This window comes from Amblyomma mixtum, chromosome 4 (genome assembly GCF_055824585.1).
Source record: "Amblyomma mixtum isolate Tamu chromosome 4, ASM5582458v1, whole genome shotgun sequence".
Taxonomy (NCBI): Eukaryota; Metazoa; Arthropoda; class Arachnida; order Ixodida; family Ixodidae; genus Amblyomma; species Amblyomma mixtum.
In genome coordinates, this window is record NC_143015.1 from 71,608,067 (window position 1) to 71,633,716 (window position 25,650).

At 46.9% G+C, this 25,650-nt stretch overlaps 1 protein-coding gene across 1 annotated transcript; it reads left to right on the plus strand.

Moving 5' to 3' along the window:
* The first annotated feature begins 484 nt into the window (after positions 1 to 484).
* eIF3l (eukaryotic translation initiation factor 3 subunit l) lies at positions 485 to 25,094 on the plus strand. Its single transcript, XM_089586767.1, has 19 exons — positions 485 to 670; positions 968 to 1,013; positions 2,904 to 3,015; positions 4,206 to 4,282; positions 5,040 to 5,095; positions 6,962 to 7,031; positions 9,209 to 9,282; positions 9,365 to 9,445; positions 9,896 to 9,986; positions 12,502 to 12,656; positions 13,317 to 13,487; positions 14,376 to 14,509; positions 15,965 to 16,088; positions 17,213 to 17,286; positions 18,184 to 18,247; positions 19,244 to 19,285; positions 20,163 to 20,255; positions 21,442 to 21,522; positions 24,989 to 25,094. The coding sequence occupies exons 1-19, from the start codon at positions 638 to 640 to the stop codon at positions 25,019 to 25,021; spliced, it is 1,611 nt and encodes a 536-aa protein (XP_089442893.1). The 5' UTR covers positions 485 to 637; the 3' UTR covers positions 25,022 to 25,094.
* Positions 25,095 to 25,650: the final 556 nt, after the last annotated feature.

The window sequence follows — 25,650 nt, forward strand, 5'->3', positions numbered from 1 at the left end:
GTGTAATCAACAGAGACGCGGAGCCTGCAGACAACCTCGAGCTCGGTACGCATTCCGCCAAAGCGCTGCGCTGCGCTACTTCGGAGCACGGACGTTCACTAAAAAGCACCGCTGGCTGGCAGTCTGGTAACTGTGGAGGAGGGCCTATTTCCCATGAGTCAGTGCGCAAAAGGGCCCTCGGCAGCGGCGTCAGAGGAGGATGGCTTGCAGAGGCTGAGCGCACTCCCTCCTAGTTTTTTTACCTCCATGCTTGTAACTACCGCAGGTCCGCAGCGCCGTCTGCGTCAACAATGGCGTAAAGTAGTACGCAAATTTCGCAAAATTCCCAGCAGACCTCAATAAAAATTAAGAAACACAACCAAACTTTTTACTTGTAGAAAATTTAATTGTTTTATAGACATAATGAAAGAAAAATTTAGTCATCAAACAGCATAATCGCTTTCTTTTGGCGTTGTCTACAAGCTGGGTACGAAACACTGCTGACACTGCTCAATCGGCCCTTTCCGGCGTTTTGCCGTAAGGCTTGTGGTCGTGTGTTGCTTGTCTGTCTCATGTAATTTGCTTCGGAAGCGTGATCTTTTTCGCTTCTAATTACGTCCATAATCATCCATTTAGATATCACACAAACGGGTTCAAAATGATGGGTGATCAGGAAGAATACGACGTCGAGGTAAGCTCAATGAGTACTCCATCCAACTGCAATATGCCGTGCTCCCGTCCAAGATATGCACGTCAACTTGCGAGCAGGACACATGTTCGTTAAACTCGGGCGGTTTGAGGTGCGTGGTAATCAAACCGGTCAAACTGCTGAGAAGTTAGAAGTGTAGAATTTACTGCCTGACGTATTGGGGTATGGATACAGTTTGATGAGCTAGTCACTGTGAATGTACCCGGCAGATATTTTTGACGTGTTGTCTAACATATTGGCTCGTTGGTTTTTGTTTCCCGTACCTACCCGTGGACACAGTACGTCGACAGCTACGGCTACCCGATCCATGAAGCCGATCTGCATGGTAAGTGCTTACTGTCATCGGTGTTCCGACTAGCGGGAGTTCCTAGGCAGAGCCGTGAAGTTGTCCGTGCATGGTTGTCCTTAATGAAGCATGCCTAGCGTTTTGCTGATTTGCGTCTCTGTGATTCCTTGCTAATGTGCTATATTTTTTGTATTTTTGCAGCGAGAGGTCGGTAAGATCTACACTAAGTTGACTAAACTTGGCGTGCTGAGAGTGAATGTTTGTTGCTGCATTTTTCTTCTCGAAATTGAGAAGAAAAACTTAACAAGGGAGGGGGGTGGTTAACACAGGCTAGGTGGCGCAATACAAAGGCGCCAATACAAAGGGTAAAGTCGTTGTCATCCATCCATCCAGTAATAACGCTGTTACACCAAAAATGTGGGTGTTCTGACCACGACCAATATACAGTAGGTCGTGGTTCTGATATAGCAGACTTTGTTCTCCTAGAAAGAGTTCAGTTGACACTCCATGAAACTTGCACCATCAGAAAGTTTAACCGAAAAGTTATCCAGTTTTGCCAGCTCTGTAGTGTACTGCATGGCACCAGGCATTTTATGGTGTGCTGTGTCAGTTATGCTTTAGTTACGTTATTACATTATTCACATGTTTCTTTTGAAGCAAGTGGAACAATATGTCTGCTGCTACACCAATTCAGAAGAAGTGCCCAACTTTTTGGCATTACAAGCAGTGCGTTATTGTCAGTTTAAAGACAAAATTCCTGAATTCCTTGTACATGACGGAAGCCAACGTCCGTGATGCACATCCGCCATGTATGTCACAACAAGCACCTCATTTCTCTTCACTGGTATGCTTAATATGAATTCCCTCTTGGCAGTTAAAGGGACACTGAGGAGAGCACTATTAATATTTTTTTTTAAAGCAAAATCCGATAGTTTGGCATTTCATGGCTTTGTTGCCACTTGGCCGGCAGCGAAAGTTGCATTTATTTCTAAGAAATTTGGATTCGAAGTTGAAAAGTTTTTCCCGCCGCTCTGATTCAAACTTGGGATTCTCCTATGACGACACAAGACTAAGAGACGTGAAACATGACGTGCGCATGACGTAGCGCAGACTCCGTGATTTCTGGCGGCCAGTCGCTTCGCCTAGCAGCAGCCGAAAAGAGAGCTACCGCCGGCCGCACGTTGAAGGCATCTATCGGCTATTGCGGCCGTCGCTACAGTCGCTTTGATTACGTTTGCACTGGCGTTTTGCCAGCGCTACGATGGATCTCGTTCTCGAAGTCGTCAACGAAGTTCTCGCAAATAGACACCTTTAGCGTACCGTGTACCTTGTTACCGCTAGCGGAATACCGGGAGCCCGCCTACCGCCGGAAAACAGGCGCTGATTTGTCCCGATGCTTCAGGAGCGCGCGTAGCTGCCGGGTACGTGGCGCCATCTGGCGACGTCAAGGAGATTTGCGCCTGCATTGGCTGCGCCTCAGTGATTCATGGCTTCTCGGTTCCTGGTGTTGCTAGAACCATTCGTTCTAGCAACACTGTTTTGTCCTATGACCTCATCACGCTTGTACTTGCGAGTTTGGCCTGTGGTGGCGATACCTGTATTTTGGTTCTTGCTCTTTTCTACGTTACAAGAGCTTTGTTGTCAGTATGAGTGGCGTTTTTGTAATCAGGAGCTGGTATTCTGTTGATACAAGCCAACTTCAATTTCTCCTCAGTGTCCCTTTAACTCTCGCGATGATATAAGATGCTACAACTTTGATAGGTGAAGTATGCACTTTTGGTCAACCCTTTTTACCATCTTTGATGGTTTGGCGTGTATGTCTTAATATTAGTCACCTCTGAGTGTCTGGTCATCCTTGCGCTGCGCTCACCTGGGAGCCCTTGAATTGTGCCTTTTCACTGTGGTCTGGACTTGGCATGTGTGCTGCAGGCTACAACACGGGCTACAAGCTCACCGAAGCCATGCAAAGCACGCTCATGTTCCTCAAGAAAGCAATTCAGGAGAACAATCTGTACGAGATTCAGAGCATCTACGAGAACAAGTAAGTCTCCAGCTGAAGAGGGTTGCCACATCAAGCTGCACAGTTTTCTTCATTTCGTGTCACTGTTTTCCTATTTCACTTGCCCCCTATGTTCCAGGCACACTGTTCTCTCACTTTCCTGCCTTGTTGAAAACTGGTTTGCTCGAATTTTCCACCTAAACTTTGTTCCCATCACCGCACACTGGTAGATGCGGGTTATCATTCAATGAGTAGTTTATTCATTTCTTTGATAGTGCATTAAGCGAAGGTCATACGAAAGGAGAACTTTGTGAATGTTGTTTCCAACATTCTCACTTGTGAAGGTACTGGGAAATTGCTGGGACACAATCATAGAATAACACTGCAACGGCTCCAGACCAAAGAAGACACACAGAAGGAACGGTTTGCACCTGAGCGTGTCTGAATGCGTATAAAAGCTGTGTGTTTTGCCCCCAAATAAACAGTTGAGAGTCAGCGCTGCGTTCGTCCTTTCTGCCCTTCCTTCTGTGTGTCGTCTTTGGCCTGGAGCCGTAGCGCTATCCATCTCTGAATATGTCCCAACTACAGTGCAAACTAGCCCAACAGTTAACACTTCTGAAGTACTGGAAGAGAAGTGCAAGATGTGACTGATGTTACTTCCTCTTTGCGAAGCCAGGTTTTTTAATCTGTGCCTTTCTCTTTCTGTTTTTCTTCAGGAGGTGCATAAGAATGCATGCAATATGTTCGCCTAGTCGTCCAATATTTTTTCTCAGAATCCTTGAGCTTGTAGTAACACGTTCAGTGCGGCAGCGATTTTTGCTGCCCTAATCCCTGTGCATTGTGGGCTGCCGGTGGGACACCCTCTGATTTTCTATGGTGCGGCATGTTGCACCAGTGAACCTCTGGTGAAGTCGACTTAAAACCGCCAACAGATGGCAATAGCAACCTAGGAAGCATGTTTTTCACCGAATTTTTGCAAAATCCGAGCTGTCCCACAAGTTCATATTGCCACTGAGTATTCATGCCGCACACCAGGAGTGTACAGCATGACTCACCGGTAACCCATGACGCAGTGAACATGTTAAAAGTGATGCTCTCAAGCTGGAGGTTTCTTGAAATTATTTTTGACATATTGGACTTCCTGAATGCAGCTGATATGCTTGGTTGTTGTTGCTTAGGGGTCAGGGTCAGTGTCACAGTCTCTTGATCGGTGATAAAATGTGTCATTGCAGCCTTGCCAAGCTGATGGAGCAGCATAGCAAGGTGATGCCACCACCAAACTCCAAAGAGATGGCCCACATCCTGGATGGTGAGGATATCCCTCTTCTCCTACCCCTCTCTTCGTTCCTTTATTCTCTATGCATGTTAAAATAGTGAGCATCTCCAGCACTCTGTTAGGCCTCGTCATCTGAGGCAAATTACAAGACCTGTGCAGTTTACATTACTCTGCCTCCTAGGAGTTTCAAGGAGTTTTTCGGAGCCAGTCAGATCTTGTGCGCCAGTTATGTCAGCAGAAATTTTAGCTGCGATTCCAGTACTTGTCTAGTTGATCCCATGCGTACCTCTAGGGGAAGACCACACCGAGAGGTAGTCACCTCTCGGACTACATTGTCGGAGGTTACTGAAGTACTTTTGCAGAAAAAATATATTTGTTATACCTGTTTATTGTACAAGTTGAGCAAAGTTCTTAAACTTTGCTCTCATTCATTGCTCAGTCTTTTCTCGTTTAAAAGGTTTAAAAGGTAATTTCTTTTCGTCTTGGTGTTGTCGTTCATACTTGGTGTAGTTAGTTGACGGTTTTGGCATCCCTGTTGTGTTATCCGCAGCTGTAGTCACCACCTTTGTTATAGGCTAGCTTATGAGTTATCATTGTTGTGACCTGTGTTTAGTGTACAACCATCTTCTGTTGCACTGTTCCCTTTGTTTCTTGTTCCTTTGATTGATATTCAGCTGCATTGATTGGAACACAAAACATGTAACAGACCGGGTACATTTGAGGGGCAGAGTGCGCACGTGCAACGCCAAAACTGAATAATTCTTTTTTTTTTTTCTTTTGCAATGTGCAGATCACATCTTCATGATCCTGTACAAGGAACTCTACTACCGCCAGATTTATGCTCGGGTGAGTCTGAAGGCGAGGACCGAGCTGCACTTTGGAAGCACAGCTCGGTGTGCAAAGCTGCTGCATAATTTTACTTTTAAGTAGGTGTGGAATCACATTTCGGACATCTTACATCCGTGTGGTGCAGGCCTTTCACCAACCTCCACTCTGTCGGCAGAACTAGTTGCAAAATACTACAAACCGGTGCCATGTTCAAAGTCTGGATCTAGGGTTCAACACTTAAAATTACGTCAGGAAAATGAGTTCCTAGAATAAAATGTTAGGAATAAAATGCATTTAAGAAAGTTGCAAAGGCAGTCTTTTTTCCATATGGGCTGTGCATTTGACACACCTAGTGAAACATGGTGGATGTGTGCCACATTTGAGTACGCAACTTTTTCTCCACAGTGACAAAATTTTTCACCACTTCTGCGTCGTTTTCTGCTTCTGTGCAGACTGTCTGCAGCAGGAAGATACAAAAACCTGAACGCCATACTATTTTTTTACTTTGGCTAGCCTAGAATATCATTGACCCCTTACTTATGAACCTGTTTGGTTGTAAAGCAGAAATGAAATTGAGTGTGCCCGTATTCAAGGCGACGAACCTTCGGTTGTTGTTGTTGTTTGCACAGGAGAAATGTTTAGGGCTGGAGTCCTCTCATCGGCTTTGCACTTCAGCCTAATACAGGCTGGGTTCAGTGTTTGGCTTAGTGGGGGGCAGCAAGTCTGCCAGCTTGTGTTCGGCAATGACCATATCCGGATGGACGTTCTTCTCATCATGAGTCCTTGAAGTTGTATTTGTTAGTTGACAGTACATAATAGGTTGATGTGCTTTGTTATAGATATGTCAGGCGGCAAACAAAGATTGATGCATGGCAAAATAAATGCACATGTGACTGTAGTAACCACGTAGCTTAGTGTTTTAATTACAGTGAAAAAAAAAGCAGTGTTGTAACAAAATTTGTTAGTTTTTTTTTATATTGATGAAACAGTGATGGTCTCTCATAAAAGCCCCTACACCTCGCGTGGTGTCTTGGTTGACTGAAGCGCAAAGTAATTCCCAGTGGGCTTTGTTGCTGCTGCATGTTTTACCCTTAATATACTGGGTGTTTCAGCAAACACTCAAAAATTTTCATAATAGGCTTATTGGGGTAAAAATTTGGCTGTTGCGGCGTAGTGTTACCAGTGTTGGCGGACAGAAGAAAACCGGTGAATCGTATTAAGTAGTAAGCTGGTTAACTAGTTTTTAAATAATTAACTTCTGAAATACTAAGAGTTAGGTGCCTAGTTGCAATTAGATATTTCTAGCTGGTCGTTAGTAATAGCCATATCAGTTTTTAGAATTTCGAAAATGCAATTACCCTCGCCGCTGTGGCTCGACAAAATTTGGCTTTTCCGACTAGTTACGTGCACTGGAGGGGTTGCTTTGCCTGCATGCTTTCGAAAGCGCGTATATTTTTACACGATGCAGCCATATTTTGTTGAGCCACAGCAGCAAGGGTAATAGCGTTTTCGAAATTCTAAAAACTGATATGGCTATTACCAACTACCTGCCTCAAACCTCTGATCGCAACTAGGCGCCTAACTCTACTAGCTAACAAGTTAATTATTAAAAATTAGTTAATACTTAAGACGATTGAAAGGTTTTCTGGTTTCCTCCAACACTGGTAATATTATGCCGAAACAGCCATACTTTTGCCCCAAACAGCCTTTTTTTGAGAATTTTCGAAACTGTTCGCTGAAACACCCGGTATAGTGTGTGGTGTCATTCACTGACCAGCGTCGCACGAGAGCTGTGTTCTTTCTCAGACCTTTGAAAACAAAAACAGCCTAGTGTGTATTGTGATCACCCTGTTCTGATCACCCTGTTCTGATCACCGACTGCAGGGATCTCCCAAGATTGACGAGAGGTTCGAGTCGTACTACAACTACTGTGCCCTGTTCAACTACATCCTGAGTGAGTGTTTTCAATCTATCTCTCTCTCACTCTCTTTCTTGCTTTTTTCCCCTGCAGGCTAATCTGGCCTTTCCCACACAAGTAATCTGAAACATTGTGCTTAGCTATAGATATCTTTAGGACTCTTTAAGGTTAAAGGGTAACTGATCAGAAATGTCCAGTTTTCGTCCTCTGTGAAAGTCAGTTTTGTGGATTTTCCTGGTTATTGTCGAGGTTTCTCCGGCAGTGAAAGATGCATTTACTGCTGAGACAATTGCATTTAAGGGAGGACACTACCCTAAGAATGAACTTCTGAAGAACCGCTTGCTCGATTTCATGGAAATTTGCGGGGCTGGTTTATATCTCTGCTGGGACCATTTCTGCCAAGTTTCGTTATTCGACCGGGAGGTTTTTTTTTAACGTTAAAGCGCTGAATATGGAATGGAGCAATTTTAATCTTGTGAGTCTATTTTTCTCATCTCCTGTTTATTCTGTGAACTGTCACCTGAGTAAGACTATTGTTCCAGTATTACTTGATAATATCAGTACTGTAGCATGCTTTCTGGAGCAAGATTTTGTGATGAACATAACAGTGCGCTCTGTTTGTCTTAACTTTTTCCTTTTTTTTTGTACTAAAAAACTAATTTTCAGAAACTTGGTTCAAAATGAAAAACCAATGTCATTCTTTGCATAGCAGCATTTTTTAAAAGATATAACGAAACTAAGCAAAATAATTTCACAGTTGTGTGCTCCGGACATTCCTAAGGCCACATAACACTGCTGGCCTCCAGCACTGTTCTGTGCCGTGGTGTTCCCTTTTAGTTAGTTGGTTTAGTTAGGCTGCCAGAACAGCTGCGGTCAAAAAGAAAGTGCATAGACATGCTTTAAATTTAAATGGCTTCTTATCCTGCACATCCTGCACCCTGCAGTGTTTTGTTCTCAGTTTTATGAAAAGGACGTAAAGTGCCCGCCCCTTGTTTTATTCGCCCTTGCTCGAAACTCCCTTAGACGTTCAATGTTGGTGAAGTTGAGATTGTGTGAGTCACAGGTATCTTGTTATCTACAATAACTCTCAGTGCTGCTGCAATAGAAAAGTTTCTAATGTCGTGGCATAGAGGCTGCATACATGAGTGTGTTAAGTGAGTGGTGATGCCTGAGACATGCTCAAGGGGCTGTTTCCCAAGTAGTACTGAGCTGCTCTTGGAGATGGCTTCACGTGTTCCAGCTGTCATCATCACCGGGTTTGTAGTGATGAGTCATGGGGTGAAAGCGGGGGACAGAACCAGGGGGGGGAGGGACCATAGTTTTGAGTGAGATGCCACACGTACGCATACATGGGACTGGACGCGAGTTGCTCCAACACCCCCACAATTCAAGTCCTCTAGGCACCTCGTTGCAGTAGATGTCTGGTGTTCAGCTTGTGGGAAAGAAACCAGTTGTGCACACCGCCTCACTGATCACTGCTGCTAGTTTGGCTGTTGGTGTTTGGCTTGTCCACTGCGTCCCGAGTGCAGTGGCCAACATTGCAAGTGCTTTTTTTGTGTGTGTGTACCTCAAGGTTGCGTTATTACCTAGGCTCAGGTTTCGGAATTCTGTTAGCTTCTGGGAGCACAGCAGCTTTCAAAAGTTGCCGAAGGAGCCCCATGCGCCTTGGCTTCCATCTCTCCCTGTTGAGTGTGCACACAAAATAACAGCTTGCATGTGCATGGCCCCTCCGAACACTGTCCAGATTCAATTAAAGACTGGGTGTATAGTGAAATAGTTGGCCCTAAGCAGTTACAGTATTGTTAGTCCCCAAATACAGGGGATAAAAGGGAAGGCGGGGGTTCAGGCCGGCAGGGATTCTGACGCTTGGGGAACCCAAAGGGCATTCTAAGGAACCCAGGGGTTCCAAGGAATAGGGATTTTGACACTCAGGCAACCCTAAGGGCATTCCAGGGAACCCAGGGGTTCCAAGATATAGTCTGCCCTAAGCAGTTACAGTTTAGCTAGTCCCCAAATACAGTGGATAAAAGGGAAGGCAGGGGTTGAGGCCTGCAGGGATTTTTAAGATTGCAGAACCCGGAGGGTATTCCAGGGAACCCAGGGGTTCCAAGGAATCCGGTTCAAGAACCCCCGACCTAAGCGTTGCCTTGTTCTTTCCGTGTCCAGAACCACTCGCTAGTCCTGACACCCTTTGCTTCTGTCACATTTTACAGGCACTGACGGGCCCGTGTCGTTGGTCCTCCCAAACCAGTGGCTGTGGGAACTGATTGACGAGTTTATCTACCAGGTGAGGAGGCACGTTTAGCAAGATGTTTAGGTGGCCTTGAGCTGTGCCTGACTTTGAACTTCTGGCATCTTTGCGTATGCAGTTCCAGTCCTTCAGCCAGTATCGCAGCAACCTGAGCAAGAAGACGCCAGACGAGATCGCACTTCTCAACTCGAACCCCAAGGTAAAAGTTCTGCCTAGTGGGAGAGACGGTGATCCGTCCAAAGATGACACGTTGGAAAATTCTATTCAGCAAATGCTTTCTGCAGAGAAACATTGTAAGTGGGCCAAAGCTGGCAGCGGTGTTCCATTTAAGAAGGCGCACTTTGAATCTTAATTGATGGGTGAGGGGTGTACCACAGCCTTTTACTGGGAAACTTTCTTTTGCTTATTCAGTTATCAGTAGTGACAGGGAACAAACAGCAAGCCACGAACATGGCTCGAGTTCTGGCCTCCCATTGTTGGGTTGTATTTAATACCAGTAACTTTAATTACCTGCATGTGAAAAGGAAAGTTGAGCCATCATTAAATGCACATGCTGCTTTCAAACCCATGAGGAGTAGCCCATAAGTTCTAAGTAGCCTCACTCTGTTTTTCTCTCTTTCTTTCCTCTCTCATCTTTTATTTGCTGCAGATCTGGAATGTGCACAGTGTCCTCAACGTGCTGCACTCGCTCGTCGACAAGTCGAACATCAACCTCCAGCTTGAAGTGTACACCCAGGGAGGTAAGCAGCTGCACTGACAGGTTTAGGGAATATGATTGGGCCTGCCTCTTTTTTTTTTATGCGAAGCATATTGCTAGAGCTACCACTCACGCCGTCGCCGTGGGACCCCCACGTGACACCGTGACGTCACACCACGTGACATCGGATGAGAGAGCCGGCCTCCACCTCGCGCCGTCGCCGTGGGACCCCTAGCCGTCACGCCACGTGACACAGTGACGTCACACCACGTGACATCGGATGAGAGAGCCGGCCTCCACCTCGCGCCGTCGCCGTGGGACCCCTAGCCGTCACACCCGCGCATTCCCACGCATTTCGAACGCGCGTTCACACTCAGTGTAGGTGACACGCTCGCTCCACCGGGCAGGCGGACGCGGCTTCCGTGGCAATCCAGGTGCTCACCCAACGCGCGTCTCGGGGTTAGTCGGCGTTCCGCTGTAGCCATGCCGTTGTCTTCCCCCACGACGAAGGCTTCTAGTGGTTGTATTAAAATGACCAAGTATTCAACCAAGGAAAGCCATGTACAGTCGAACCCGGATATATCGAACCCGCATATTTCGAATTATTGGCTATATCGAACACACAGATTACCCCCTTGAAAATACTATGTAAAAGTATAGGACAGTTGCGTTGTATATCGAATTCCATTTTCGCCGGACATTGGACATATCGAACGCCGCGCCGCGCCCCTGGAAGGCGCGCTTTCCCCAAAGACATTCCTGTCCGGTCCTGAGCCGCCTCAGCGGAGAACATTTCCGCTGTCAGTCAGCAGGCGCAGGGCCCCCCCTTTTTTTTTGTTCCCCGTTTTTGCGCCCCACCGGCGCGAGCTTTCCCCCTCCTCCTGTACCGCCGGCATGTGCTCCGTCAAGGTCATTGGAGCTTAGCGAAGAGAGAGTGCGGCATGGAGCAACACCCTCCAGACGCGCGGCGATGGTTCTAAGCCACGCTTCTTGGGGAAAGAGAGAGAGAGAGAGAAAACGGTCGCTCGTGGGCACATCGTGGGTCTGGGGAAAAGAGAGAGCTCAGAAAAAAAAAAAAAAAAAAAACGAAGCACAGAGCGCCGATCTTTCTCCCTGATCTTTCTTTTCCCTCTGTCATTCCTTCGCAGTCACGTTGACTGCCGCTCGCATAGGCTTCGCTCTTATCGCTCCATCTGCGCCTCGCGTTTTTTTTTTTTTTTTTTGTGTGTGTGTGCCTGTGTTTCAACGCGCGACGTGAAGCAGGCCACAGTAGCCAACTGTTTTGGCAAGGCAGGCCTTGAAGTGGCCAGAGATGAATGCCCGGAAGATTTAGATGACGATGAGTGCTTGGACGACGCGTTTCGCGACTTGTCCAATTTTCTCGGCGCCGTTCCGTCCGAAGTGACTGTTGAGGACTTTAACGCTGACAGCGAACTTCAAGCGGTAGCTGGCGTTCAAGACGCCGACTCCAGCGACGACGAGGGCAACTGTGTTGTCGAAGAAACGCGTCCGTGCGCAGCCACTAAACTGCCGTCAGCGTTAGCCTGATTCGGCGCTGTTGCGGCGAAATGGAAGGCACTGTGCTCTCGCACCTGGGCAGTCTCGAGAAGATCGAGGCCAGTGTTTTGAACTTCGTTTCCCAGGGAAAAAAGCAGCCCAAAATTAGTGATTTTTTTTCCGCGAAATAAAGCGCTTTCACATTGCGTGCCCATACTATGTGATTCGCGGCTGTTCCAAACGGTAAGCCACAATTTGTTATGATCGGGAGTGCAGTTTTAGCCTATGTCTGTATATCGAATTTTCGCTATATCGAACTATTTTCCGATCCCCTTCGAATTCGATATATCCGGGTTCGACTGTATTACCAAGCCTAGCCACTAATATGCTTCGCATTCCCCAGGCTTAGCCAAGCTGAGCCTCAGCAATTTTTTTGATTTTCTTCCTGTGGTAAGCATTACATGCCAGCACAGCAGTATTGTGCTGAGGCAACGCAGTCACCACTGTCAACTGATCACAACTGGTTTGATTGACAGGCTGTTCTCCTGGTTCGATGAAAAAATTCAGGGGACACTTTGGCTCTCTAAAGGGCTGCAAGGCCCTTCCTGGCGCACTGTTTGGCAGTGACTGCAAGACTGTTTGTGCTGTACTAGTGTTTTATTTGACTACACACTTTGACCACACATTACAACTACACACTTTGACTGCCGACTTTGCTTCTTCAGCACGACTCTCTCTCTGCTTCGATGAGTTCGGTTGCATCCATGGCTCTGTTCGAAGCAATGAGGTATGTAATGTGGTCACCCACGGACGCCTTACGCCTCCTGTCAGAGTGGACAACAACTATTTTTTATTAGTTGTCGTCTGCTCCAAAAGGGGGCGTCAGGCATCCGTGGCTGACCTCATTACTTCGAATGCGCGCACTCTGAGGTCATAATCATTTCGACCAACCGAAAAGCGTGACACCTCTGCTGACAACCTTCTGTCGACAACGATGAGGCATTGAAGGCTTTCGCCTTAAAATGGGACTCATTTTGCAACTCTCGGCACTTTGTGTGCAGGCGACCCGGACAGTGTGGCTGGCGAGTTTGGCCAGCACCCTCTGTACAAGATGCTGGGATACTTCAGCCTGGTGGAGCTACTTCGCCTTCACTCGCTACTCGGTGACTACTACCAGGCTGTCAAGGTCCTCGAGAACCTGGAACTCAACAAGAAGGTACGGTGGGGCCTGTGTCACTGGGCATCAGAGTCCAGAATTGTTTCTTGTGTTTGCCTTCAGAAACGTCAGCTGCACCGCTACTGTTAGGCTTGTCAATAGATCAAGCATTGGCACTGAGTGACGATAGAGTTGTCGGCAACAGTGATGGAGTTTGAACTGACATCAGGGAGAAACCAGTTGGTCACATAATGGTGGGCACAGACAGAATGACCATATGATGGATTTCGTGTTGGTTGAATCATAATTTTGTTAACAAAGAATGGTAGCTGCTTGAAAGATCAATTTAAAATGCTCATCTTCCGAGCCATCTGTCTCGCACTGTTGCCGAATGATAGCAGTCTAATGGTAACCTGGCCCATGTATAGAATACCACTGTGAGATCAGCCCATGGAGCAGTTTTAGAAAATCGCAAGGAATGGGCATTACAGTCGGCTCCAGGTCGTTATTTCGCTCCAGGTCATTATGCGGGCATTTTGTCTTAAATGGCTTCACCTTCGCAGTGCTGAAGCCCTCAAGTTACTGAATTTCCCATTGTCATTGAAATGGCCAGTGAGAGTCGTGAACACTGTATTGCATGTGTCATGGTGACATATAGACCCAGTGTCACATGTGGGCTTTGGAGCAAGCTCATGTGCGTTTGCCGCCTGTGTCGCACAGAGCCTGTACTCGCGGGTGCCGGCATGCCAGATCACGACCTACTACTACGTGGGCTTCGCGTACCTGATGATGCGGCGCTACGCCGACGCCATCCGCACCTTCTCCAACATCCTGGTCTACATCCAGCGCACCAAGCACCTCTTCCAGCAGCGCACCTACCAGGTCGACCAGGTCAGTTCTTCATGGATCTCATTTCTTTCACTGTGGATAGTCTGAAAACTGGCAGTGAAGAATCCCATTGGCTCCGACTGCTCGGATATGCTTCTAGGGAACCTTTCACAACAGGCTCATTCTTGATGGACTGCGAAGCAGCTGATTTAAGTGAGAATTTAAAACCGCGCCATAGATGCCAGAGGACGTCCCAGTGATTCCGCTAGTCAGTTGACGTTGAATGGAGGACAGATCGAAAGTTCGAAATGTCAGTGGTTTGGTTGGCTCGGGGGCGCTTGATCTTGTTGTCCTCAGGGAGCTCCAGTAGCTTTCAATATGTGGTGGGAAACCATGCGTGTTTTGGTTTCTGTCCCTTTCTGTCATGCTTGAACGTGACTGGACAGGCTGCAGAGTGAAAGAGTATTGTGGTGAACAGTTTCACTGAGATCAGTCCCAAGAAAAAGTTGAAGAAGGAAAGGTGCAAGTTGAGGCATGCTTGGATTCAGGTGCTTCGAGAACCCCCAAAAAACACCCCAAGTGTTCTGTGGAACCCAGCTTTGAGAGCCCTTGGGCTAACTTAACGGGTGGCATAGTTGGTGTTAAAGTGGCAGCCAGCTACCCAATGGGCACTGGAACTTCCTTGGATGTCCGCAAGACGTCCATAGGAGTTTTAATGTCCATTGGGTGAATGGTGGCCTTGAGCAGGGTAGCTGGACAGACTGGTTGCTGTTAGGCCGATGTTGTCATTACACCGGTTTGGTTTCCTTGTATGCCGGCATAGACTGTGTGCGCTGGTAATATGCAAATTCTCTCAGGGTCAGTGTCAGCCACAGCATGCAGCGTTTGGGAGTTGGTGGGGAGGTTTTCTGCGTCATAATTAACTGTGCCTCTGTTGTTTCCTCGGTGCAGATCAACCGGCAGACAGACAAGATGTACGCACTGCTGGCCATCTGTTTGACGCTGCACCCGCAGCGCATTGATGAGAGCATCCTGTCCCACCTCAAGGACAAGCACGGGGACCAGATGAACAAGATGCAGCGCGGGTGAGGAGCATAGTCCTCCTCGTGTTGCGTTTCAACCGCACTCCCTGCCAGTCTTGCGTTAACTTGGGTTTAGAAAATATCACGCACTCTGTACAGAGAGGTTTGTGTCTAACACTCTTAGCTGTCTAGTTGGTTACGACTGCTGTTGGAGCATGTGTATTCAGTTGCAGCTTGGTGGGTTAGAACGTGGTGCAGTGTAGACAACACAGTACCAGACAACGAACACAAGTGTGCCGCTTCCAACTGTTTATTGGCGGAAATGGAACACACATACCGTATTTACTCATATAATTTGTGCATCCCCTTTTTGAAGCCCTAGTTTAAAGAAAAAAATGTGCGTAAGTTATGTGAGTAAATGTGGCACTTTTAGCCGCAGACATGCCCAAGCAGCCATGACCACACATCGAGTGAGTGCCGCGCATTCTGTCACTTTGATTCGTTGGTGTCACTGCAGCAAGTCAGTGCGCTCAGCTAGTGCGCTTTCGCAGCGGCAAAGGAATCTAAGAACTTTGCCGAATTCTGACCAACGTGAGAGAGAGTGGGGAATCTGTTGCATGGCTTAAAATGCTCGCTGAACATGCACATGAAAAATATGTCATGAGTTGGAAAATAACTTGGCACTCAAAGGGTTCAAGTTTTGAGACACCAGCAGGGGCATTGTTGGCTGACTGTGGCTGTAGTGCAGAGTCATGCTTGCATCCTGAAAGGGACCATGAAGCCCCCTTGTAAGCCTAGCCCCGTTTCTCCCATTTCCGTGTCTGCTTCATGCTACTTTTGCTACTGTAGTCAAGAAGAGGCACCTCACTAAATTTCCTGACTTTGTAATTTTTTTAAAGCATTTGAGCCGCCGCGGTGGCTCAGTGGCTATGGTGCTCGGCTGCTGGCCCGAAAGACGCGGGTTCGATCCCGGCCGCGGCGGCTGAATTTCTTTGGAGGCGAAATTCTAGAGGCCCGTGTACTGTGTGATGTCAGTGCACGTTAAAGAACCCCAGGTGGTCGAAATTTCCGCAGCCCTCCACTACGGCGTCCCTCATAGCCATAGTTGCTTCGGGACGTTAAAACCCCATAAACCAAACCTTTTTAAAGCATTTGTCTCTTTTTTTCCTTGCCAAAAAGAAGAATTAAGAGACAGCATGACAGCGTATGGTAGGCACAGCATCAAAAGCACTGCCCCAAGTACCTTCTACCTTTGCCAGCAGTGCTGAGATGGGAGAGTAGAGAGTCAAAGATGAAGAAATGGCAGCTTTGACTGGAGAAAGTTCAGGGCTCCTTCAAGGCTCTTGACGAGACTGCAGTCATTGCGAAAGCGGCCTGTTATCATCGTCTAGAACCGGTGACACAGTAGCTGCCGCTGGCTCATGATCATTTGTGGCACTTAAGTCGGGCAAGCCCTGGCTCCTCTGCTGTGGTGTGGGGTGTGGCTTACCATTGGCTCTGTGCATGAATCTAATGCAGGGACAAGAGCGTCTTTGCGGAGATCTTCAGCTTGGCGTGCCCCAAGTTCTTGAACCCAGTGCCACCGCCTCTTGATCCCACCACGCTTGATGAGAAGGTGAAGGAGACGAGAAACTACGCCAAGGTGAGCTGCATGTGTACATGCATTGTGGTGGTGGTGGTGGTGGTGAAAAACTTTTAATTGTGGGGAGCAAGTGGGCGTGCATGCCAACATTTTGACATGTCAGTGTGGCGACCTTTCGCGGCACATTAATTCCTCCCATCAACTCTGCACAGACCAACGGCGTGGAGGTCAAGCTTCATGCGTCAGTGTTGCAGTGTAGCCTTGCATGTTGCCTAACTGCTGACCGAGCGTAGGCAGTTCAGTAAATTAGTGTGGTATCACGTGGTATGTTTAGAAGGCAGGGGCGTTGGAGCAACTTGCAACTTGATGCAACACCTCTGCCTTTATCTTGATGGCACAATTGTAGCTTGCTAGAGAAACGGGGAGGCCGTTTCCTAAGTTTTGGCGCCATTTCGAAGGTGCTCATGGTGATTCTAGAGGCTGCAGAAAATCAAATACGTTAGGCTTTCCACCGGCACGCAACAGCGGCAAGCCAAGCGCCAGCTAGGGTGGCTTCCCTGCATCACAGCCGTGTCGCTTGGTAAATGGTACATCAGAGTGAAAGCTGCAGAGCTACAACAGTCCATGCCGTTGCTGCTGGGGCTCTGTTGACGGATGTGAGAGGCGTGAACGCATGCTGACCACAGGGCTATCAAATCTCTATGCTGCTGTATCTTCTGTGGTGCTGTTCGAGAGTGTGAGATAACGCAGTAAAAGCACGAACCTTGGCTCGAATGCCTGCCGTACCACCATCAGTTACTTGTGTAGTGCGGCGAGGCCTGCCTCCTGGCGTATGAGTACGCTGCGGAGTTCGACATACCTGTTTCATGGCCAGTTGCATTTCGATATAGAGCAGAAATTGCATGTTTTTGTTAAAATAACAAGAAGAGTTCAATATAGCCAATAACATGTAACACCCATGTTCGTTATATTGAGGTTCAGCCCTGAATGACCACTGTTGACACCATGGCTGGTGATGTGCCATGCTTGGTTACTGTAATCGGTGGGAAGCACAGCAGGGTTGGCTGGAATGATCAACACCCTGATCTATGATTTTTGAAAGCTTTAAAACATCTGGGCTTGCATTAGCATGTCACCTGGCACATGCATAATCACTGATACCCATTCATGTGGTTTCATTTCAGGAGCCGCTTCAGCAGCAGCTCAATGTCTTCCTCAGTGAGGTTGAGGGGCAGCTCATGATACCAACCATCAGGAGGTGAGCCAGTGGCCATCTGCGTTGAACATGATGTAGCTGTGGGATCTTTTGTGCCTTTGCGTTGCCTTCCATCCTCTGCATTCAGCCACTCTTTTCTGTCACTTCAAACACAGTGACAGATGGCATATGGCTACCCAGGGATCTACAGTGCTCCTTTCTGAAATTGCTGAAAACTGCAAGGCCTAGTTAGTTGGGTGTAGTGCAGCCACTGATAGTTATGAACCATGTGTTATGCTGGTTATGTGTGCAAGAATAAATATGTATATGTAAAGGGCACAAGCTGGCAGTTCATAAAAGTAAGAAAAGGATTATTTTTCTTGAGCAGTGGCCTTAGAATTTTCTAGAATATTGTCACGTTGTGTTGTCAGTGCTATAAACAACTGAGCAGACTCTTTATCGGGCTGACTTGTGTCATCAAAGAAATGAACAGCTCGGTGGTGGTGATAGCAACAAACCTCCTCGGGCGGTTGTCAAAGATTAGAATCATTGCAGTTCGAGGCCCTGCTCGATTTAAAGCTGGCAAAGAACTTTCGAGACAAGGCATGGATAGCATCTATGATAACCTCATGCAACGTAGAAGTAGTTGCAAATGTGTAGTAGCATTCATTTGAGACAAATCTGGTCTCTTCTCACATCACAAAGTCATGCGCTGGTGGCTTTGAACATGAACAAACATTGCAAAGCTTTGCGTATGGAAAGGGTGCAGTGCACACAAGTGTCATTTGTCATGCAATTGAGGCCAGCCTTGTGTGGTTCTTCAGAAGTGTGTGCAGGGACAGACATGCGGTAAATAATGTTGCGGCACTTCATATCTGCACGGGTGCCTGGTCTTGCACCGTTTTCATGTCCTTTATTATGTGGAAGTGTCCTTCAACCACCTTTTCTTAATTCTCACAGCTTCCTGAAGCTCTACACCACCATGCCTGTCTCCAAGTTGGCAAGCTTCCTCGAGGATAGTGATGTGAGTGGACTCCTTCTTTTAACTTTCTGAAACCTACATTCCACTCCCCCTTTTCTCAACTTATGCCTCATGGCAGACTTCTCGAATAAAAAAAAAAAAAAACTGGGTCTCTCTCTCCCTCCCTCTCACTTTTTCAATGAAGCTGTTAGTGGCTTCCTTGTGGTGTGAGTTGCATCATTAGCATAACACATCATGTGATCATCTCATGGTTGCATGACCATGACGTCACTGGGAGTGAGGAGCCGTCTGAGTGTGCTCCACGCAGGTGTTTATGCAGCCTCCATTTCATTCCTAATCAGAGAAGCACAAACAGCTGTGCTGGTCAAATGCAGTAATGGAGAAGCATAGTGTTGAGGCATTTTTTTTTTTTCATTTCTTCTCTTTTTTTTTCTGTTGATTTGTCGTTGGTAAATGCATTGTACTGTAAAGGCGCCGATTTCAGCGCCGCTGTCAAGGTTACCACGGCCAGCACGTGTTAACATTTCAAGTGCCAGCTTCCTCAGCGCGGAAGGCATGTGAAATGGAGATTAGTTTCTTTGCTGGCTCGCTGCTGTGTGGTGGAAGTCACGTTTCGCTCCTTGCTCTCTTATGTGCATTTGTCTATATAGACACATCATGTACCTCTTCAAAACGATGAATCTTGGAGATCATGAAACTAAATCCATCCAACAGTTGTGGCTGGGTACAGATCTGTGGTTTTGTGTGTGCATGTGAAAGAGAGCTAGCTCACTGAGATAAAGGTAATAATAGTGATAAATGTGATAAGTTTGCAAATCAAGTGTTATTTCCTGTGACACAAAATCAGTCCAAGCTGAGTGGTGTTAATATTTGAGCGCTGGTAATTAGCCACCATAATTCTTTGAGTTTATCACTATGGCTGCATCGTTGTAGGATGTTTCGTTTGTCTTTGCTGACAGAGTTTTCCAGCACCGTTTGTTCTTGTTTGGTCACATCTTAACACTGCCTACAATTCACCCCGTCTTGTTGTGTGCCCAGGTGAAGACGAGGAACTTCCACTGCCACCTCCTAAGCTTCAAGGTGAGTGACAGCATCCAAGAAGTGCCATTCTTCTAAAATTGCCTGTGGCCTTCGTTTACTGCTTAAAGGGCCCCCTGAGCTGTACAGGGTGGTGGTTTTGGAGTATGGGTCTACTGGCAGCTTGCAGTCCCTGAGGGCATTCTTAAAAGTCCTTTATGGGGCTGTTTGCTTTCTTACAGAGTCCCTTAATTTCATTCTTTGGGCGTCACGGCTCAAAGAAGCTGGTTGTTCTAAGGCAGAGTGAATTCGGTCATGGCGTGCAGTCGAGCGCCATCATGCGGCACCCACTGAAACACCAATGCACATTGTACGGCGATGGTCTAGAAGATGGCACATGTCTAATGAATGCACAGATGTCTTAGAAACGTATTTTCGAGTTTATCCCAGAGCGTTCATGAATAATTTAATTATGAGCATGTAAATTATAGATGTTCCAATTAAGCGAGTAGCGAAGTTGTCCGGAATGTACTCAACGTTAGACTCCAAGCTGTGTCTAGTTGCCCGATACACCACAGCTTTCACTCTCTAAGCAGGTTCAGCAGTAGTTAAACCACAGCTGATTTTTTTTTTGCCGTTTTACTAAGCCAGTACTGAAAGTGCCCATTGCATTTTTTTATATACTGAAAAAAGATGGTCAGCAATTTGACCATTAATATTTAGGTAGCACTTCTTGCTGGACAGTTCGAACTAGGGGGAGTAGCAGGTGAATTGGTTTAAAAGCAGGCTTGTTTGTGCCTGGCAGAGTGGAGTAATTGTCTTTTTGTTGTGGAGTCTGTGCTGCTAGGCATGGTACATTTTCTGCGTTCCATGTTTGTGCTTCTCGGTCGCTGCTACGATCTCATGTTTGTTGGCCCGTGGTCTTGATCATCGCACGCAGCACAAGATGAAGAATGTCGTCTGGACCAAGGGTTCCAGCAGCCTGGACGGGGAATTCCAGTCCGGCTCAGATGTGGACTTTTTCATTGACAGGGTGAGCGAGTGAAAGAGAGCATTTTAATAAGCTTTTCTTCCCCCTGATATATGTATATAGGTACTTCTTCAGTGTGTCAATACCAAATTCAACATTTTCTGGGAGAGCATGATTTTGAAGACACCTGCGCTAAAGATAGTGATAGGTAATGTGAGAGAGATAAAGTAGCACCAGAAGGTGTGTCGTTTCTTTATTTGGATTATTTGACCCCTTATTATGTAATTCCCCACGGAATGATACAGTCGTGAAGCTAGCAGTTGGGGGAGGGGGGGGTGGGGGAATTGTCAGTAGCAAAATTGAGACAGGTGATACTCATATATATGCATTAGACCATCTGGTGTAGACTATGGTCCATTCTGTCTAGCGGATATGTGGGCTCAGTTGTGCAGATATTATCGGGCATCACATTCGTGGGTAGCATCTCAAGTGCATGCTATGCATGTTGGAACCGCTGCATGTCTTTGGGCTCTCATCTCCCAGCTACATGCAGCATCTGAGAGGCACTTCAAAGCATTTGGGTCCCTCAGCTGTGGTTGGCCTGAACAGTTTGAGATTGCAGTATTACTGTAATAATGTTTATTTTGAGATTCTCCCAAATCTCACCCCACCCTCCCTCACATTATATTTGTCCAAATAAGGTAGTCATTTTTCCCACTGTATTGTCATTCCTACTGATGTCTGTAACAATGATAGCATTACAAAAGAATACGGCCACTAACATTCGATTCCGTGCAATATGTTTAAAGTTGCGGGAACGGGGGGCCATAGCCATACTAGTGTACCAGTCGACTGCAGTGATGATATCCCTGTAACTTGGCTCGCTTGTTTTTAGATCACATAGTCTGTGGTCCACGCACTTTTTATGCAATTTGTATACTCAGCAAAGTCATCCATGTGTTGCAACACGCCCACTTGGGGTTACACTCGTGGGAGGTAAATGCATTGACTGTGTCGCACATCAGCGACTTGCCGTTTTGGCGATGCAGCGGTGACAACTGTCGATGCAGACGTTGCTTCAAGGAGGTGGTGCTGTGTTTTGTCCGTCACTGGCAACGAAGCAACCTACATTCTTTTTCTCTCTTGCTTTCCCCTTGCATGCGTGAGAGACTGGTAGTTTTTTTTTTTAACCTTTGGCAAGGAGTTGTGGTTCACACGCTTCTCTTGGCTCTCTCTCCTCCAAATGCAGGACATGATTCATATAGCCGACACCAAGGTGGCCAGGCGCTATGGTGACTTCTACATCCGCCAGTTCCACAAGTTTGAGGAGGTAAGCTGGGCAAGAAGTCCAATCCAAGGCTCCCGAGCTCATTCGCCATCTTGTTCAAAAGCCTAGTAGGAACCAGCTTCTTTCTTCCCCCCTTTTTATTTGTTTTTTCATGAGAAAGTAGTACGCTTGCCACAGCTACATACGTAGTGGTGGAGCCTACTGCACACGTTTGCAACACTTCAGCCCACTTTTATGGCCGTGCACTAAACACTTGACTGACTGAGCTTAACCTGCTTACCTCACATTCAAGACGTTACATTTCTCCAAAGGACAGTAAATACCTCTCATGTCTGTCTTGCGTGTGGTCAGATGAGTGGTACCTATATGTAGAGGCTTTTTGTGAGAGCAGCATAGATTTGTCCTGCCTTACTTTTTTAATCCTGCTAGGAACAAACGGAATATTCTAGTCGAAATCGAGAAGAAATACGCACGGGCACGGCATGTAAATGCAAAGGAGAGGTAACCAATTGGCTCTTGGGTAACAGAGCGGATTTCTGGGAAAAAGCGTAGCAGGGGAGAGGCCGAGAGTCAGGTAAGGATGTTTGCTGGGTTAAGATGACTTAGGTGGTATGGACAGGACAATTTAGGAGAGGTCTTTAGGAGAGCATTCCAAGAGTGGATTCCGAGAGAAGGCAAGCGTAGCAGGGGGCGGCAGTAAGTTAGGTGGGCGGATGAGATTGAGAAATTTGCGGGGATACGGTGGCCGAAGCTGGTAAAGGACAGGGTTAATTGGAGAGACATGGGAGGGGCCTTTGCCCTGCAGTGGGGGTAGTCAGGCTGATGATGATGATGAGCACATTAGGAGAGCATAGCACAAAGAAAAGCATAGCAAAGGAGAGGCCGAGAGCCGGGTAAGGATGGTTGCAGGAATAAGATGACTGCGGATGGCGTTGGACAGGATAATTTGGAAATCATTAGGAGGGGTCTTTGCCTTGCAGTGGACGTAGTTGCACTGGTAGTGATGACGATTACCAGAAAAGTTTTTTTAAGTGCTTTTTATGGGGCTGCTTAAGCACCTTCAACAAAACTTGGGTAGGGCCTAGTTGGTACATGATGTTGTGAAGGTAAAGGATGCGCAATCAAAGGACGAACCACGAAGAAAGACACAGGGACAAACACAAGTGCTTAAGCACCACACAGGAGTATTGGAAGGAGCAAGCATTAGCACAAGTAACCACGATAAAGTCATTCAGGCACTTTCACAAGGGTGCTTGGAGTTACGTTCGTGGGAAATGATTTGCTCAGTGCGTCTCACTGGTGACTTGCCGTTTTGGTGATGCGTCAGGGATGACTGCTGACGCAAGTGTTGCTTCAGAAAGTTGGTGCCATGCTTTTTTTTTCGTAGCTGGCACCGTAGCAAGGCAACACACATGTTTTGCCTCCCCAAAGAGTCAGTCTTTTGCAGCGTGATACTTTGTAAGCTTCCGAGGTCATAGGGGTTAAAAATACAGTAGAACCCCGTTCATACGTTTTTCACCGGACCGGGGAAAAAAAACGTAACAGCCGGGAAAACGCAACAGTGAGGAAAGCACCGAAAATTAATGAAAACAATGCAGCTTTGTCTTGAAACAATTTATTTCCGCAAATTGACCCTAGGACTTTAAAAAATCGAGAATGGTGGATTGCAGTTTCTTTCGCTCGCTGGAAAGAATAACGCATTTCTCATTAGCAAAGGCCGCATTGCTGTCAGCGTCGCTTTGCGGTGCGGCCACACCGCACGCAGCAGTGCTGTGCAGTTCACGCGCTCACTGCAGTCCACGCTGAAGCGACGTTGTGCACAGTGTCAAGCACTGAAATGTTCGTAGGCTGCTCGCCGCGCTGCTCCGCACAGGTCACCCTGACCGCCTGTCGACTGCGTTTAGTACGTCCAGCTTTTCTGCAAGGGGAAGCGCCTTCCGCTTACGCGACGCTATCGCGCCATCAAAGCACAATAAAGATGTTGTTGCGACTGAGAGAAGGATGAAAAGGAAATTGCATGGGCCTGCCGACTGGCTCCAGCCGAGCCACCACCGCTGTCACTTGCAGATAGAGGAGAGTTAAAAGATCAGAGGAAAGATAAAGAGAAAAGATTAGACGCACGTCGCAACAACTGCCTCCACCGAAGCGGACGCTGGCTGAGAAAAACAGATAAGCGACCGCAGCCACGCGCCTCCTCGTCACCACCTCCCACGATAAAGATCGCGGCATTCGGCGTTCGCGAGGCAGATAGCCATCTAGTGGCGGCCTCTCAACTCGCGTGCGGCTTCTTGCAGCCAGTTCCGTAGCCAAGCCTGGCCAAGACTCGTCAAAAATCAAAATGGCGGTTGGCGCGCATTGCCCGGGCGGGTTCGGGGAACCCGGTTGCGACGTATCATGCGGGATCGTTTCCTCGGCTACGACGTAACAGCGGGGTTCCCAATACATTGGATCCTATGGAAGCTATGCCGGGACCCGAAGAAAACGACGTAACAGCCGGGAAAACGCAGCAGTGAGGAACGTAACAGCGGGGTTCTACTGTATTGCACTAGTGTCAATAGGAAGCATAAATTTGTCCATAACTGAATTTAATAAATTTGTGCATCACCAAGCACAAATTTGTAAATTTGTGCTTGGAGAGCACGAATTGTGCCCAATATTATTGGTACTGATCTTTAATTAGGATTATTGAAGAGTGCACTTTTATTACTTTTGAGAGCTGCAGTTGGGAATGTCATAACATTAGGGCTAAATGTGCATACTTTCATGTGTTCCATGCATTCTGATTAGAGTAATAAACTCTGAGAAGAAGTTGTGGCATTTTAGTGATTAATCTTCAAGAGTAAAGTCATAAGCGGTGTTTACATGATGGGGTTGAGTTGAGGAGTTGAGTTGAAAACCGGTTACTGGGTTCTTGTAAACACGGCAGAGTCGGGTCCGGGAGTCGAGGGAGTGGGTCCAGTCAACTCCGCTGCAGGGGGTGGGTTGACTCGCTCGACCCCAACGGCAGATGGCATGTAAACCGGATTGAGTCGGGTTAGAGAGAGGGGAGATAATAAATGCGAACCTGTTTTTAGCTTGCTCCGCCGCGCCTCCAAGACAGCAGTGCTGTGCCGCAATCTCGGAGGCTGCTACTGCCCTCTCCCGCTGCGCTGCTTGACGCTTGGTGTCGCTGCAGTTCAACCGGTCTTGACTTGCTAAAACCGAGTTCATGTAAACACGCAGTGGTCAAGTTGGGCTGACCTTGCTCAACTCGATCCCGACTCGACCCGCCGTTGTCGGGTTAATGTAAACGAGGCTATAGTGCACGAGGTGAGTAGAGGACAAATCAGGACATGCGCTGATTCCTAAGTAAATTGAATGTGCTTAGAAGTGAATGCTTGTCATGCAAACTCAGCTGTCCTGTATTGATGTTATGAGGTACAGTTTTTTTTCTACAATTTTTGCTGGTAGCTTATGTAGCAAGGGTCTGATTACTGTCACGATTTTGTTTGTTTCCTTTTTATTCCAGCTCTATCGAACCCTTAGTGGCCTGCAGATGTGAGAGGGAACCAGCGGCACCGCCTCTTGGAGTTGGAAACATTTTCAGTAATAAAACATGAAGGGTTTGAAGACTGGATAGTCTCGACTTCCATTCCTCACCTCTCTGACAAGGATCTACAGTCGATCCTAGATATATTAAACCAAGATATTATTATTTATTTATTTAAAATAGGTATACCGCTGGCTTGGCCCATGCAGGAGTGAAATACATACTTTGTACATACAGTTAACAAAAAAAAAACACAGCGTCTAGCAGCGTACAGAATGTATGAAATGCAAAACACAAATTCACACAATTTAGTTTGTAAAAAGGTGTTCCAGTTCACCAATGAAATCTTCAGAATGACGTGTGTTGGCAAGGAATTCCAGTCTTCGACAGTTCTAGGAAAAAAAAACTATTTAACAGTATTTGTTTTAGCAGAGATTGGAGCAAGTGAGTGTTCGTGAACATTAAGGAGTTCTTCTTACTTGACAAGGTTCAATGCAGTGCGAAAGATTGTCTATTTTTTCTGTCAACCTTTTGTACAGAAATGTCAGTTGATTTATTTTCCTGTGGGCTTCCAGTGTTCTAATTTTATCAGATACCTTTTATTTATTGAACACCTGTTCACAGGAACATTTGATGCATCA